Source organism: Nanorana parkeri, unplaced genomic scaffold (assembly GCF_000935625.1).
Source record: "Nanorana parkeri isolate BGI_ZX_2015 unplaced genomic scaffold, ASM93562v1 scaffold1151, whole genome shotgun sequence".
In the NCBI taxonomy this organism is placed as follows: domain Eukaryota; kingdom Metazoa; phylum Chordata; class Amphibia; order Anura; family Dicroglossidae; genus Nanorana; species Nanorana parkeri.
In genome coordinates this window covers 108,072-123,789 of record NW_017307419.1, presented here as the reverse complement: position 1 = coordinate 123,789, position 15,718 = coordinate 108,072, and the positions used below count along the sequence as shown (strand labels likewise).

Sequence of the window (15,718 nt, the reverse complement as noted above, 5' to 3'; positions counted from 1 at the left end):
ATCATCATAATCACAAAAATAAAAAATAAATAACTTTTTTTTTCTTTGCTTTTTGGAAATGTATTTTATTGTCTGTTTGCACAGATATTAAAATGTGGTAAAGACCTATGGCGAAATGCAAAACATTGGAGGAAAAAAAAAAGGAAAAAAGATTATTGATGAAATCCATTATGCATTTTTTCTGTATTTATCACTGAATAATATTCAAAATAAAGATTCTTATTTTGACTGTATATTATACATTAAAGCTGTTAATGCTGTCCTGGTATTGGGCACTAAATTGTCACAAGTCACCAGCATTTAGCTAGTTAAGAAACTTGTTTTTTTGCCACCGTCTGTTCATCCTGTTACCTCTGAACATTTCTGTTTCATCCAGTCTTTGAAGCTTAGCTCTGATTGGACCTGATGAAACTGTCAGAGAATGATGTGTTTTGATTCCTTGCTGAAGGTCTTCGCACAGCCTAGCTATGAAGTGTAGAATACAAAAGCATTGATCAGAGTTTTGAATTCATGTTGTGTTTAGGGCATTGGGACACATGACTTCCCCTTTTTTGTGAACATTACCTGATTAAGCTTGTAATGGTCTTAAAGTGCCTAGAGTGGTTTGTTTCCAAGCCTGCTCTCTCCTATAGAATTAGAATGGTGCTGAGCAAAGGACAAATATTTTGGTCAGTGTAACATTGCTTTTTTGAAGTTATTGTGATGTCAGATTACAGTCTCAGAGGCTTACCTTAGCCTGTGTAGACTATTAACTATTAACGTTGCAATGGATGCTGCTCCTTGATGCTTAAAAATTTTAGTTTCCTGCAGAATCAGCTGTGCCCTTGAGCACTGGCCCTGATGGTCTTCGATGGCTCCTTTCCCTTGCAGGGTCCTATGGAGCAACCCTTGTGTGTGCTAGTAAGTTGTGTGTGTCTTCACACATAGACACAGCAGGGTAAGCCACTCCACTGCTCCTCCCTCTTCTCCAAGCTAGTAGATTGACAGCTACTGGATACTGCCCTTCCCTTTGTACTGGACAGGAAGTTCAGGGAAGCAGAACTAAGAGTTGTAGCCAGCAGTTTGGAAACATAATGACTGTAATGTTTGGGTGAAAATATAAAGAAATACTTTGTTGGACAACATGTATATTTGTTTGATCAAGATTCGTTATTGAAAACAAGTTTGAGAGTTTACTACTACTTTAATGTGTCCCCTTATTGAGCAGTGCTTCATAGTGTGTGTACTTTACTACCTGATCAATATCTGTTGAAAAGTTAGTACCAAATTGCAAAGTTGCATGATATAAGGATCTCAGTATAACAATTCACAGGCAGTTTAGGGGTATTCTTTTCCACTTTTATTTCTTTGGCAACGAGGTCACACTGCCTCCACCAGCTTGCATTCTTCCCATAGTGCATCCTGGTGCCATCTCTTCCCCAGGTAAGTGACACACGCACCCAGCCATCCACATGTTGTAAAAAAAAAATGTGATTCATCAGACTAGGCCACCTTCTTCCATTGCTCTGTGGTCCAGTTCTGATGCTCACGTGCCCATTGCAATGCACTGTCTGTCCTGGCACCTTTCTATCAGAAACAGCATTAACTTTTTCAGCAATTTTAGCTACAGTAACTCTATAGCTATAGTATCTATTGGATTAGACCGCATGGACCAGCCTTCGCTCCCCACGTGCTGCCCATGAACCTGTTGCCAGTTCACCGGTTTTCCTTCCTTCGACCACTTTTGGTCCTTACTACTGCAGACTGGGAACATCCCACAAGAACTGCAGTTGTGGAGTTGCTCTGATCTAGTCGTCTAGACCAGCGGTTTTCAACCTGTGTCACCTCAGGACCCACATTTGTCCTCGGTCATTAAGCCGTGACCCAAATTGCACTGGAACACACGGCATTGCGGTACCACGCGTTCTGGTGCAAGCGATCAAACTGGTGGTGCCTTTGGGGTGACATTCAAATGAATGGCCATGCAACACACCTCCCACACCAGAATTCACTGTAGGTACAATTTTGCATAGTACAGTATGTTAGTCACATGGGGCTGTGCAAATATGGCACTGTACTAGTGTAAACAGGCCCCCAAAAACACTGACAGACACACACAATCTCACAGACAAACACACACTCAAATTAATTTTTTAAAAATGTTTAAGATCCACCCAGTCTCCCTAACTTTTGACAACTGAAGTGGATCCTCAGCCTGGGGTCCAGTGTCGGATGCTGTACTTTGATGGAGCTACATCCATATGTGCATTGCTTGTATAGCTCCGTTGCATGCACTGTAGAGGTTCCGGAGCCAGAATGTGACATCACCCTGGACAAGGTTCCTCTATAGGACTTGAAAGGAAGCTGTAAGCAATGCACGTATAAGTGGAGCTCCCTCGCAGCCATAGCCCCACCTCAAGCTGGCACTCAGTACAGGGCAGCATATTTTGAATGGCTGCTTGGCGTAAGAACTGACAGTGCTGCTCTAAGGGGTGGCTGAGGAACCTCTCGCCTAAAAAAGTGGAAGGCATGCGGCGACCCTCTGAACAAGGGGTCGCGACCCACTTTTGGGTCACGACACACCCGTTGAGAACCAAGGGTCTAGACATCACAATTTGGCCCTTGTCAGACTCACTCAAATCCTTAGTTGCCCATTTTTTTGTCTGCTTCCAACACATCGACTTCAAGTACAAAATGTTCACTTGCCGCCTAATATATCCCACCCACTTCCAGGTTCCATTATAACAAGAAAATCAATGTTTTTCACTTGACCTCTCAGTGGTCATAATATTATTGCTGATTGGTATACAATTTAATATAAATGTATCTTTTTTATGTGGGGGAGGTTATAGCTGCCATTGAACTGTATTACCCAAGCTCCATGTTTCTTTGCTTTTGCCTCATTTCTACGAATCTCATAAAACATCCTTGTCTTTACCCTTATTGAATGCAACTGTTGTATTCAGGCTATGTTATGTACCTGATATAGATCTGTGCCCACGAGTTTTATTGTAAAGATCATACTACAGAAACAATCAGGATTTTTTTTTTAAAAAGGGAAGACAAAGTAGGTAGGGGAGAAATCCATGGCATTGTTACTGGAACTAATGCTTGATTTCTTTATATATTTTATATATATTTTTTACCTTAGGCACACCAAGCAGCTGTACCAGGTGACAATTTTTATATTATTTTTACAGAACATGGTTATTTTAAACTAATCTTTACTACTTACCTACAGATATAAAACCTGCAAACGTCTTTATAACAGCAACCGGAGTTGTGAAATTAGGAGACCTTGGACTTGGTCGGTTCTTCAGCTCCAAGACCACCGCGGCACATTCCTTGGGTAAAACACTATCTTCTATCTCCTCTTACTTATTTTAACACTGGCAACATTTTTAACCGATCATGTTTATTCTTGTTTGCACTACTCATAAGGTCCTTAGTGATCCCCTTCACAGTACAGACTTCACCATAATCCAACATTTTTTCTTTAACTTATGAAGTTTATTTCATGTACATGAAGTTGATTATTTTCTGTGTTTATTCACTGCATGTCAAAATATGTGTACCCAAATCTGGCAAACTGTTTGGATGGGCAATGGTGCATTTGCTGCTTTGGAAGTCTGTGCTCCTTATTATGTGAAAATGGTTATCGCAGAGACAACTCCCTAATTTTACTGGAAAGTGACAACCCTTGAACACTTACCTAAGCGTTTGAAAGAAATTTGCAATTCTAAGCTGCAGCTTAATATTTTGAATAATTGGCGTTTCCACAATAGAAATATCCAAATGCACAGAGTGTTCTTAACAAAAACATACAAAAACTGGTGTATAGGTCCAGTATTTGGGAAATGTGTGCACGGTTTAGATCACAGAAATCATTTGTATTTGATTTTATTGAATCTCTAAATATAATGTTGAAATGAATATATGTGAACTGTTTTTTAATCAATAATATACCATTAAGTGTATTTTTAAATACAAGTAATGTAAGTACCTGAATTTGGCCTAATATCTGCCTCTTGCAGTCCATGTCCCCCCCTTCAGTCCATCATGAACACTGCTGCCAGACTCATCCACATTACAAATTAATCAGTGTCCACCACCCCCTTCTGCCAATCGGCCACTGGTTCCCACTTCCCTAACGTATAAAATTCAAAATACTAACAATAACCTTCAAAGCCATATACAATTCTGCCCCAAACTACATCACCCACCTCATTTTAAAATATCACCCAAGACCTCCTGCTCTCGTCACCTCCTCGCATGCTCGCCTCCAGGATTTTTGCAGAATGTCTCCCATCCTCTGGAACTCTCTACCCCAATATGTCCGCCTATCCCCTACTCTGTCTACCTTTAGGCGATTCTTGAAAACTCATCTCTTCATAGAGCCCTATTCCACCTTGTTATAACAATACTTTCAGTTCTTCCATTAAATCATCCCAAACAGTTATTACCTACAGTATGTGTCACTTGCCCCTCCTACTAGATTGAAAGCCCTCACAAGCAGGGCCCTCCTACCTCCTGTACTGAATTTGTATTGTTAATGGTATGGTCTCCCTCAGTATTGTAAAGCACTAGGAAAACTGCTGGTGCTATATATATCCTGTATTGTAATAGTTTATATAGTATAGTAATAATAATGTACAGCAGGGCAGTACAGCGAGCCAGTTAGTTCATGATGATGAGAAAGCAGAGTGACAGAGAGGTGTCCCTGTCCAGTAACAGAGGTATGCTGAGCTCAGAGAAAATGGGTTGAAAAAATAGTGCATTCAGCATTTTTTCTGATGGCACCAGACCGGACCGGAATTCAGGCATTGATATGCCACCTGTTACAGTGCAAGCGATCGCACTGCGGCCAGAGGGTGTGGCTGTGGTGCCATTGACTTCAATGCATCACCACGCCCCCTCCCACCCCAGAACACAGTGAGCCGTCTGGGATGCGATCCAGTGCCTTCCGGCACCTAATCGTGTGAACCAGCCCTAAACCAGTCTTTTTTAACTAGGGTGCCCTGAATCGATCAACATTTTCTGATGGTAGGAGGAATTCCAATATAAAAGGGGGTCATATGAAGAAGGAGTCATGTGAAGGGGTCTTCTGATGTAATGGGGTCTTCTGATATAAGGAGGAATTCTGATGTGAAGGGAGGCTTCTCATAAGAAAGGTGGGGTACGCTAATGTAAAAGGGGAGAGCTTCTAATGTGAAGGGTGTCTAATGATGTAAAAGAGGGGCTTCTGATGTGAAGGGGGCTTCTGAGTGGATCCACTCCCACAGGATTATAGATTCAGTTTCTAAACCACACGTTTTTCCTCTAAAAGAACGATAAAAAACGTTTTTATGTATAGTGTTTTACACATAAATTTATCACGTATTTGCATATTGTATAAAGAAGATAGCAACACGGGTGTCTAATGATGTAAAAGAGGGGCTTCTGATGGGAAGGGGGCTTCTGATAAGAAAGGTGGGGTACGCTAATGTAAAAGGGGAGAGCTTCTAATGTGAAGGGTGTCTACTGATGTAAAAGAGGGGCTTCTGATGGGAAGGGGGCTTCTGATAAGAAAGGTGGGGTACGCTAATGTAAAAGGGGAGAGCTTCTAATGTGAAGGGTGTCTACTGATGTAAAAGAGGGGCTTCTGATGGGAAGGGGGCTTCTGATAAGAAAGGTGGGGTACGCTAATGTAAAAGGGGAGAGCTTCTAATGTGAAGGGTGTCTACTGATGTAAAAGAGGGGCTTCTGATGGGAAGGGGGCTTCTGATAAGAAAGGTGGGGTACGCTAATGTAAAAGGGGAGAGCTTCTAATGTGAAGGGTGTCTACTGATGTAAAAGAGGGGCTTCTGATGGGAAGGGGGCTTCTGATAAGAAAGGTGGGGTACGCTAATGTAAAAGGGGAGAGCTTCTAATGTGAAGGGTGTCTACTGATGTAAAAGAGGGGCTTCTGATGGGAAGGGGGCTTCTGATAAGAAAGGTGGGGTACGCTAATGTAAAAGGGGAGAGCTTCTAATGTGAAGGGTGTCTACTGATGTAAAAGAGGGGCTTCTGATGGGAAGGGGGCTTCTGATAAGAAAGGTGGGGTACGCTAATGTAAAAGGGGAGAGCTTCTAATGTGAAGGGTGTCTACTGATGTAAAAGAGGGGCTTCTGATGGGAAGGGGGCTTCTGATAAGAAAGGTGGGGTACGCTAATGTAAAAGGGGAGAGCTTCTAATGTGAAGGGTGTCTACTGATGTAAAAGAGGGGCTTCTGATGGGAAGGGGGCTTCTGATAAGAAAGGTGGGGTACGCTAATGTAAAAGGGGAGAGCTTCTAATGTGAAGGGTGTCTACTGATGTAAAAGAGGGGCTTCTGATGGGAAGGGGGCTTCTGATAAGAAAGGTGGGGTACGCTAATGTAAAAGGGGAGAGCTTCTAATGTGAAGGGTGTCTACTGATGTAAAAGAGGGGCTTCTGATGGGAAGGGGGCTTCTGATAAGAAAGGTGGGGTACGCTAATGTAAAAGGGGAGAGCTTCTAATGTGAAGGGTGTCTACTGATGTAAAAGAGGGGCTTCTGATGGGAAGGGGGCTTCTGATAAGAAAGGTGGGGTACGCTAATGTAAAAGGGGAGAGCTTCTAATGTGAAGGGTGTCTACTGATGTAAAAGAGGGGCTTCTGATGGGAAGGGGGCTTCTGATAAGAAAGGTGGGGTACGCTAATGTAAAAGGGGAGAGCTTCTAATGTGAAGGGTGTCTACTGATGTAAAAGAGGGGCTTCTGATGGGAAGGGGGCTTCTGATAAGAAAGGTGGGGTACGCTAATGTAAAAGGGGAGAGCTTCTAATGTGAAGGGTGTCTACTGATGTAAAAGAGGGGCTTCTGATGGGAAGGGGGCTTCTGATAAGAAAGGTGGGGTACGCTAATGTAAAAGGGGAGAGCTTCTAATGTGAAGGGTGTCTACTGATGTAAAAGAGGGGCTTCTGATGGGAAGGGGGCTTCTGATAAGAAAGGTGGGGTACGCTAATGTAAAAGGGGAGAGCTTCTAATGTGAAGGGTGTCTACTGATGTAAAAGAGGGGCTTCTGATGGGAAGGGGGCTTCTGATAAGAAAGGTGGGGTACGCTAATGTAAAAGGGGAGAGCTTCTAATGTGAAGGGTGTCTACTGATGTAAAAGAGGGGCTTCTGATGGGAAGGGGGCTTCTGATAAGAAAGGTGGGGTACGCTAATGTAAAAGGGGAGAGCTTCTAATGTGAAGGGTGTCTACTGATGTAAAAGAGGGGCTTCTGATGGGAAGGGGGCTTCTGATAAGAAAGGTGGGGTACGCTAATGTAAAAGGGGAGAGCTTCTAATGTGAAGGGTGTCTACTGATGTAAAAGAGGGGCTTCTGATGGGAAGGGGGCTTCTGATAAGAAAGGTGGGGTACGCTAATGTAAAAGGGGAGAGCTTCTAATGTGAAGGGTGTCTACTGATGTAAAAGAGGGGCTTCTGATGGGAAGGGGGCTTCTGATAAGAAAGGTGGGGTACGCTAATGTAAAAGGGGAGAGCTTCTAATGTGAAGGGTGTCTACTGATGTAAAAGAGGGGCTTCTGATGGGAAGGGGGCTTCTGATAAGAAAGGTGGGGTACGCTAATGTAAAAGGGGAGAGCTTCTAATGTGAAGGGTGTCTACTGATGTAAAAGAGGGGCTTCTGATGGGAAGGGGGCTTCTGATAAGAAAGGTGGGGTACGCTAATGTAAAAGGGGAGAGCTTCTAATGTGAAGGGTGTCTACTGATGTAAAAGAGGGGCTTCTGATGGGAAGGGGGCTTCTGATAAGAAAGGTGGGGTACGCTAATGTAAAAGGGGAGAGCTTCTAATGTGAAGGGTGTCTACTGATGTAAAAGAGGGGCTTCTGATGGGAAGGGGGCTTCTGATAAGAAAGGTGGGGTACGCTAATGTAAAAGGGGAGAGCTTCTAATGTGAAGGGTGTCTACTGATGTAAAAGAGGGGCTTCTGATGGGAAGGGGGCTTCTGATAAGAAAGGTGGGGTACGCTAATGTAAAAGGGGAGAGCTTCTAATGTGAAGGGTGTCTACTGATGTAAAAGAGGGGCTTCTGATGGGAAGGGGGCTTCTGATAAGAAAGGTGGGGTACGCTAATGTAAAAGGGGAGAGCTTCTAATGTGAAGGGTGTCTACTGATGTAAAAGAGGGGCTTCTGATGGGAAGGGGGCTTCTGATAAGAAAGGTGGGGTACGCTAATGTAAAAGGGGAGAGCTTCTAATGTGAAGGGTGTCTACTGATGTAAAAGAGGGGCTTCTGATGGGAAGGGGGCTTCTGATAAGAAAGGTGGGGTACGCTAATGTAAAAGGGGAGAGCTTCTAATGTGAAGGGTGTCTACTGATGTAAAAGAGGGGCTTCTGATGGGAAGGGGGCTTCTGATAAGAAAGGTGGGGTACGCTAATGTAAAAGGGGAGAGCTTCTAATGTGAAGGGTGTCTACTGATGTAAAAGAGGGGCTTCTGATGGGAAGGGGGCTTCTGATAAGAAAGGTGGGGTACGCTAATGTAAAAGGGGAGAGCTTCTAATGTGAAGGGTGTCTACTGATGTAAAAGAGGGGCTTCTGATGTGAAGGGGGCTTCTGAGATAAAGGGGACTCTGATGAGAAAGGGAGAATTCTGATGTGAAAGGGGGGGGCTCTGATTTGAAAGAAGGGCTCTCATGTGAAAGGGCTCCTGATTTGAAGGGAGGACTTTAATGCAAAGGGAGGAACACCACTTGTGTGTTTTTGCATGGGCCCCCCTTTGCATTTCAGACTGGAGTGCTTCAAGATTTTGCATACTTTTTAAGGGTGCCTTGAGTGAAAAAAGGTTGAGAAACGCTGCCATAGACTAAGCTGACATAATTGCTTTCAGCTCTCTGTGAGGTTTACACAACACAGTTTTCAATTAATGAGACTAAAGAGCCCGTCTGTGTTTGCAATGGATTTATGGTAAGTCTTGAAATCGAGTGAAAACACAAAACTACAGTGGTCTTGCATTTCTCATTAAGTGCCAAGTTTCAGCTGTTATTTATCTGCAGCTGGAGATAACATGTTGATGAAGATGTAGATAACAGAATAAGAATAATGTAAATTTCTACAATTGTCCTAAACAAAAAAAAGGCAGCAAGTGAGCATACAAAGGAGTCGTACATTTTCCCTGTAGTTGACTGTAAAAATCCTTCTAACTGACTTCACTCTGGTCTTAAAGGACCAGATAATGAAGCTTGAAAGTGCCACCAGTAATGAAAGGGTTATTATGATGATGTAGCAACAATATTTCATGCACTATCAACACAGAGCAGTAAACCGATGAAAGCTAGAGAGTCAAAAGATGCTATGGCTTTTTCTCCACTAAAGTAAGCTGCTAATGGAGTGTTCTATCTATTACACATGCCAGTAAACCTAGATGGATGTTCATGGACAGGTTCCCTTATTTTAAACAATAACTGAGCATTGCAACATGCTGTCTCTTTATGTGTCTATGTAGATTGGAATAAATATTAGAAAAATCATATTAAAAACATATCAGACTCTGTTAAAATCATGTCAGACGGCAGGAGCCCAAAATATGATTGTGTCCACTTAATGATGAGATGTTGTGCGACAGCTGCACTTATTATATTAATGAGAATGAACTAGAGTCCTACAAGTCACTGTCTTTGTATCCTTGGCTCGCCAACTAGACAAGACATTACAAAAAAAAAAAAGATATATGCTTTATAGCCATGCTATCAACTGTACCTCTACCTCTTGCCCAGTCCTCATATTGGTGATTAGTCCAGTAAACTGGTGCTAAAAACACATTGTTTTATGAATACATAAGAAAGTGGAGATGTTATTTTTTTTAGTGTGGGTTAGAAATTTAAAGCACTGCCATTACTTTGATTCCGACATTAAAAATAAAAGTTGTCTTGCGTTTAAATCATGAAGTGCCCAGCTTCAAACTCCTGCTACTCCCTTCATTAGTTGTTAGGAGCCAAGACAAAACCTGGTATCACAGCTCCTCCATAGCAGCAAGATACTTCACCTATGACCACTATGCTATTAATATTTATATTGTTATAAACTATTATATTGACACAAAATCAAAGAGCTTCTCCTAATGTTGTCCAGGAAACATTAACAGAGTTGAAAGTTTTCCTTTAATCTGAATTTTATATAAATGTTCACAGACAGACTCATCAGTTTTCTCTCAGAGATCAAACCTCTTTTTACATGACCGTGTGCAGAGCAATACCTGTCATGCTCTGATGTGTGTGATCAAGGCTATGGTGGACCAAGAAAGTGGGTGAGGCTTACAACCTGGTAACAAACTGTCAGCACCATATACAAGTATCATGTTGTACTGCACATAGCATTACAGGTGGATCCACTCCCACAGGATTATAGATTCAGTTTCTAAACCACACGTTTTTCCTCTAAAAGAACGATAAAAAACGTTTTTATGTATAGTGTTTTACACATAAATTTATCACGTATTTGCATATTGTATAAAGAAGATAGCAACACACTTCATGTAAATTTCGATTTATTGATTTAAGCAACAATTTATGTTTTGCACAGATTCACGGATATATTGTTTTTTACACATTGATCTTTGTTAAAATACACCCAAAGACTCATAGCGCTGTGCCACTGACCAATTAACCATATACAAGATATAGGTGGCATTAGGTGCAGGGATTTTGCCAATTAGAAGCACACACATGTACTGGCTCCATTGTGCAATAATGTCATGTTTGAAAACGAGCTTTCGAAGAAAAGCAAAAGAATGGCAGGTTCCCTTTAAGTCATAAGCAAGCTTGAGGTAAAGAACACTTTAGTGATCCTACTCCACTTTGGTATAAGTAAATGTAAACAATATATGTGAAACTATATACACCAGTGAGACGTATCTAACATTTCAGAAGGACATATTGTAACTATGTTTGGACATACCAGTGGGGTAGGATCATAATTAACAATGGGGAGGTTAATGGCTAAAGTGATTTTGTTGCGATGATAAAACTTGAAATAACAAATGTTCCTACATAGAATACATTAACAAATACTTACTATCTCGCTGCCTGTGCCACTTGAATGCTTCTGTGACATAAAGAAGTTGCTATAGAAAACTACACTTCGAGTGTTGACCTGCTATTCCCATATTCAAGTGTGGTTCCTCCAACCAACCCCAACATTACTATAGGACAAAGTAGTGAGGTAGGCAACAGCAGGAGCAACCATTAAGCACAGCGGGGGACACAGGAGGTCAATACTCCCAGATGTGTCAGTTTCTGAATAGACCAGCAGTTTGTCATCATGGCAGTGAGAGAAGTATTTACTCTCTTCTTTGCAGGGACTTAGGTTATTCAAATAATAATGTTTGATTTAAAGTAGATCTGTGATAAAAATAGTGCTATAAACAAACACTTTTACAGAGAAAAAAAGGCACCTTAACCGTATAGGTTTTCCTTCCTTTCATGGTGCCCTAAAATTCAGAGGATGCACCTACATCCTACAGTACAGTTCTCAGCGCTTGTGTAATCTAGTCAGAGGCCTAGTCATCTCCATGTTGAATGCAGGTATGTGCCTATGCTCTGACTTTCAGAAAGCTAATGTCCACATTTGTTGGGGTATCTTGGGTGGATGCTATGAAAAGAAGCCAGTAAAAGATCATTTGAGTCCTGGCAACTTAAGGCACTGAGCATCAGCTGAGCAAGTAACTAAGTTTTCTTATTTGCCCCCTTTTGGTCTGTTAAATATATCAGTAAAAGCTAATAGTAGTTAGTCACACTCAACTGCACTTGAGTGACTGTTCGAATTGAAAAAGAGACTAAGAATAGAATACACAAAGGAAGCTCCGCTCCCCCACAGCTCAGGAAAGGAATCAGCCGGGTGTTTGCCACTGAGAGCACATCCTCGCTCCAACATGAGCCCACACAAACAGAAGAAAAGCTGGCCGCACACGGGACTCCACTGGGATAGGTAATTGAACTCTTTATGACTAAGCATGTGATTGGGTGAAAAGCGTCAGAGGGGGGGCAGGACACCAGTGATGGGGTACAAGCTATAAAAAACTATCCCAGAAGAATCCGGTGTGCGGACAGTTTTGTGTTTGTATAGAGTGTAAAAGAGTCTAAAAAAATGAAATAAAGTGGTTTATGAATTACTGAAGTTTTTACTTTTAGCATATAATTGTGGATGTATTCTAGGTCAGAATTAATTTAATTTAGCCATAAGTGAACCTCTTACTGTGTAAGGCTAGTAAGAGTAAATGGGTTGCACTGGTTACCAGCGCTATGCATTAGGCATCAGCCACTGGTTTAGACAAATTAAAAAAATAACCATTTTAGAGTTCAATCATATCTAAATCCAAAAACAAAACTGTGATATATTGCAGCTTACCCGTTCTTTGACGTGGTGGCTGAGCAAGTAACTAAGAATATTTGGTTTCATACACTGAAAATTGATGTTTTCTTCTTTAAAATGGGTTTATTGGCTTCTTAGAGCACCAGGGTGATCAGATGCAAGTCTACAGTCTAAAATCCCTTCCTTTCAAGTTGCTCGGTGGAAACTTATTTGGTTAATGTTAATTGGTTAATTAATGTTCTGATGTTGCCAAGAAAAGTGTTTTCAGGTTTGTTCACCTTTTCAAACAAATCCACTAAATATGGAATGCCCTTTAACGGTATTAAGTTTTCTCTATAGAGACTTTAGTAAACATAGATGATGGCCTCCATATATATCTTGGTATGGATGGACTTGGTCTGCCAAGCAAAATTTGTGTGTGTGCCAAACTGTTGGACTATATGTTACTACAAGAAAAAGGCTGAAACATGGATCCACTTTCTAAAACTTACAAAAATTATTTTGGTATACTACAAAGAATGGCTGTTTGCATTGCCAAGAATACAAATGTCTGATAAATCAAATGTTAGACCATTATTTAATACTTAAAAAGATGTTGTCACTTTATGCCAATTTATGGAAAAATGTACAATGTCTGCACATTGCCCGTACCCCCAGGCAAGTGTACTTACATAGCTACTTTCCCTCACTGCCTCCCTGCTGCAGCATCACTGCCTGTCTAATAGTATCATGGTATCAACTGGTCTCATGGCATGCCACCCCCTTTCGCTCCCATGTATTTAGGCCTGGTGACTGGCTGCTCTGGCCTAAACACTGTCACATAAAGGAGGTCTTGTGCTTTTCGATACCTGGAAGCCCACTCCATCAGTGAGGGCTCTGGAGGTGTGGGAAGGTGCCGAATCTCAGTTAGAATATATACCAGGGGGTGGGTTATGTGCAGACGCCGTCACTTTTCCCTGAATAGCAAATAAGGTTGAAAAAACAATAATGTCTATCATGTTCAGTCTCACACCTCCAAGGTCAGTTGGCTCAAAACCCTGGACCAAAATATTTGTTAGTAACTAATTCAAACGGAGGAAGGTATTAGATTCAAGAAAATCACCCGTATATTCTGTGTTTTTGTTTTTGCTATTACTACCTCATGTATCTTACACTTACTGTTAACCTGTCCCTAAAACTGATGTAAAAATCTTCTTTCTACTGGCAATTGATCTTGTATAGTCTTTGGGATAAAAAGCAAAATCTTTATACTGACCTAGAAAGGCTGAGAGCTAAAATTACGTTTTTTTTTCCAATATTTAATAAAAATTCAATTTTCGGCCGAAATGTTTTGGCGGCCAAAATTTCGGTGCATCCTTAATACCTGTGTGTGTGTGTGTGTGTGTATATATAGTGACCTGGGATCTGTAACCACACAGTCTTCACAGTTGGAAACACCACACAATGATGCAATATTGTAAAAAAAAAAAAGAAGCCCTTTGTCTTTTTATTAATAGATCTGGCACAACAGGCAAAATAAGCAAACAAAAAAAAGGCACAACTTGAATGCGATAATGACCTTTCAAATTAGGTTTTAGTCCTCTTTGAGATAAGTCCTCTCAATTTCATAGAAATAAGTGTTTGCAGTATCCCTTACTGCTGCTGGTCACTCCACTCTCTAGCTCACTTCCAACTAATTTCCCCAGACTACCTGGTGCTGGTCATTAAGTACAGGTGAGGCCTTAGTGGGACAGGCAGAAACTCTGGACTGGCTTCTCTCCCTGCTGCGCTACATGCAAACTGTGGAATGGACACTGTTGGGGGAATATAGACACCCTCTACTACCAGGCCTTGGGTTATGTCACAATATATATATATATATATGTATTACAGTATATACTAATATATATAGTATTTATTCAGGGCAAAGTAACAGTGTCTGTGCAAAAGGCCCTCCCACCAACAAATTGATACCTTGCCAGCACTCCCCTGCTTTGCCATCCTAGGAAGTCTGGTGCTGGCAGAATCACAAGATCAAAATAATTAAAAATGTGGATAAACAAAACTAATGGAGCCACCACATCTAAGAACGGGTAAGCTGCAATATATCACAGTTTTGTTTTTGGATTTAGATAAGATTCAACTCTAAAATGCGTATTTATATAGCGCAGAAAGGTAACCAGTGCTACCCATTTACTCTTACTAGCCTTACACATTAAGAGGTTCACTTATGGCTGAATTAGATTCCTTCTGGCCTAGAATACATCCACACTTATGTGCTAAAAGAATTAACCTCAGTAATTCATAAACCACTTTATTTCATTTTTTTAGACTCTATACAAACACAAAAAGCTGTCCGCACACCGGATTCATTTGGTATAGTTTATTGAAGCTTATACCACATCACTGGTGTCCTGCCCCCACTGACACATTTCACCCAATTATAGGCTTAGTCATAGAGAGTTCAATGACCTATCGCAGTAGAGTCTGGTGTGTGGCCAGCTTTTCTTCTGTTCGTGTGGGCTCATATTGGAGCGAGGGTTTGCTCCCCTTTCCTGAGCTGTGGGGGAGCGGTGCTTCTTTTGTGTGTTCTCTTCTTAGACTCTTTTTCAAATCGAACAGTCACTCAAGTTCAGTTGCGTGTGACTAACTACTACTAGCTTTAAAGGTATATTTAACAGACCAAAAGGGGGCAAATAAGATGTTCAGTGTTAAGGATTTACTTCAGCATTAGCTATGTTGGGGATTATAAAACATGAGAAAGATTCCTGAACTAAAAAATCAATTATTATTCTAAACCACAAAATGAGTTGTAGCTATACTTAATCCAGGAGAATAAACTCCTCCCTACTTTTTGCTTTTTAAGGTTTCATTCACACCTAGGCGTTTTGTAGCTGAAAGGGCTAGACTCTACAACGCTCGAACAGAGGATTTCTATTGTTTTCAGTGTTCTCTGTTCACATCTGAGCTGAAGTCCTGCATTTAATTCACATTGGCAATACATATTTCCCAGTATCTGCAGACCTTAAAGTGTATCTAAACTCAATGCCAAAAATGTAATATATTGCAAATTAACAGTTGTTAGATGTGGTAGCTGCTTTTTCTTTTTTAGCCTTTTCCCCCCTTTATTTTCATGTGATGACCCTACCATTAATACACTTCCTTCATACGTTGACAGCACTCTCTCACTGTACTGTATCTATGGCATTGTCACCCTGGGAGAGGAAGTGTGTTGGGACTACAGATCACCTCCTTCTTTTCTTATTTCCATAACATAAGTGGTGGGTATCCTACAGTCCACATAAGTAGAACAATATTAACACAGACATGGCTGGCATACAGTTGGATTCCGAAGCATATATTCTATAGTAAACCATACTTGGTAGTAAACTATTTCTTACATTTTTATTTGCATGAAT

At 41.2% G+C, this 15,718-nt stretch overlaps 1 protein-coding gene across 1 annotated transcript in view; it reads left to right on the top strand.

Moving 5' to 3' along the window:
- Positions 1-15,718, top strand: part of NEK6 (NIMA related kinase 6) — a 194,516-nt gene that overhangs the window by 125,700 nt on the left and 53,098 nt on the right. The window contains exon 7 of the mRNA XM_018568178.1: positions 3,221-3,328. Within this exon, the coding sequence (XP_018423680.1) occupies positions 3,221-3,328 (108 nt within the window). The remainder of the gene's footprint in view (positions 1-3,220; positions 3,329-15,718) is intronic.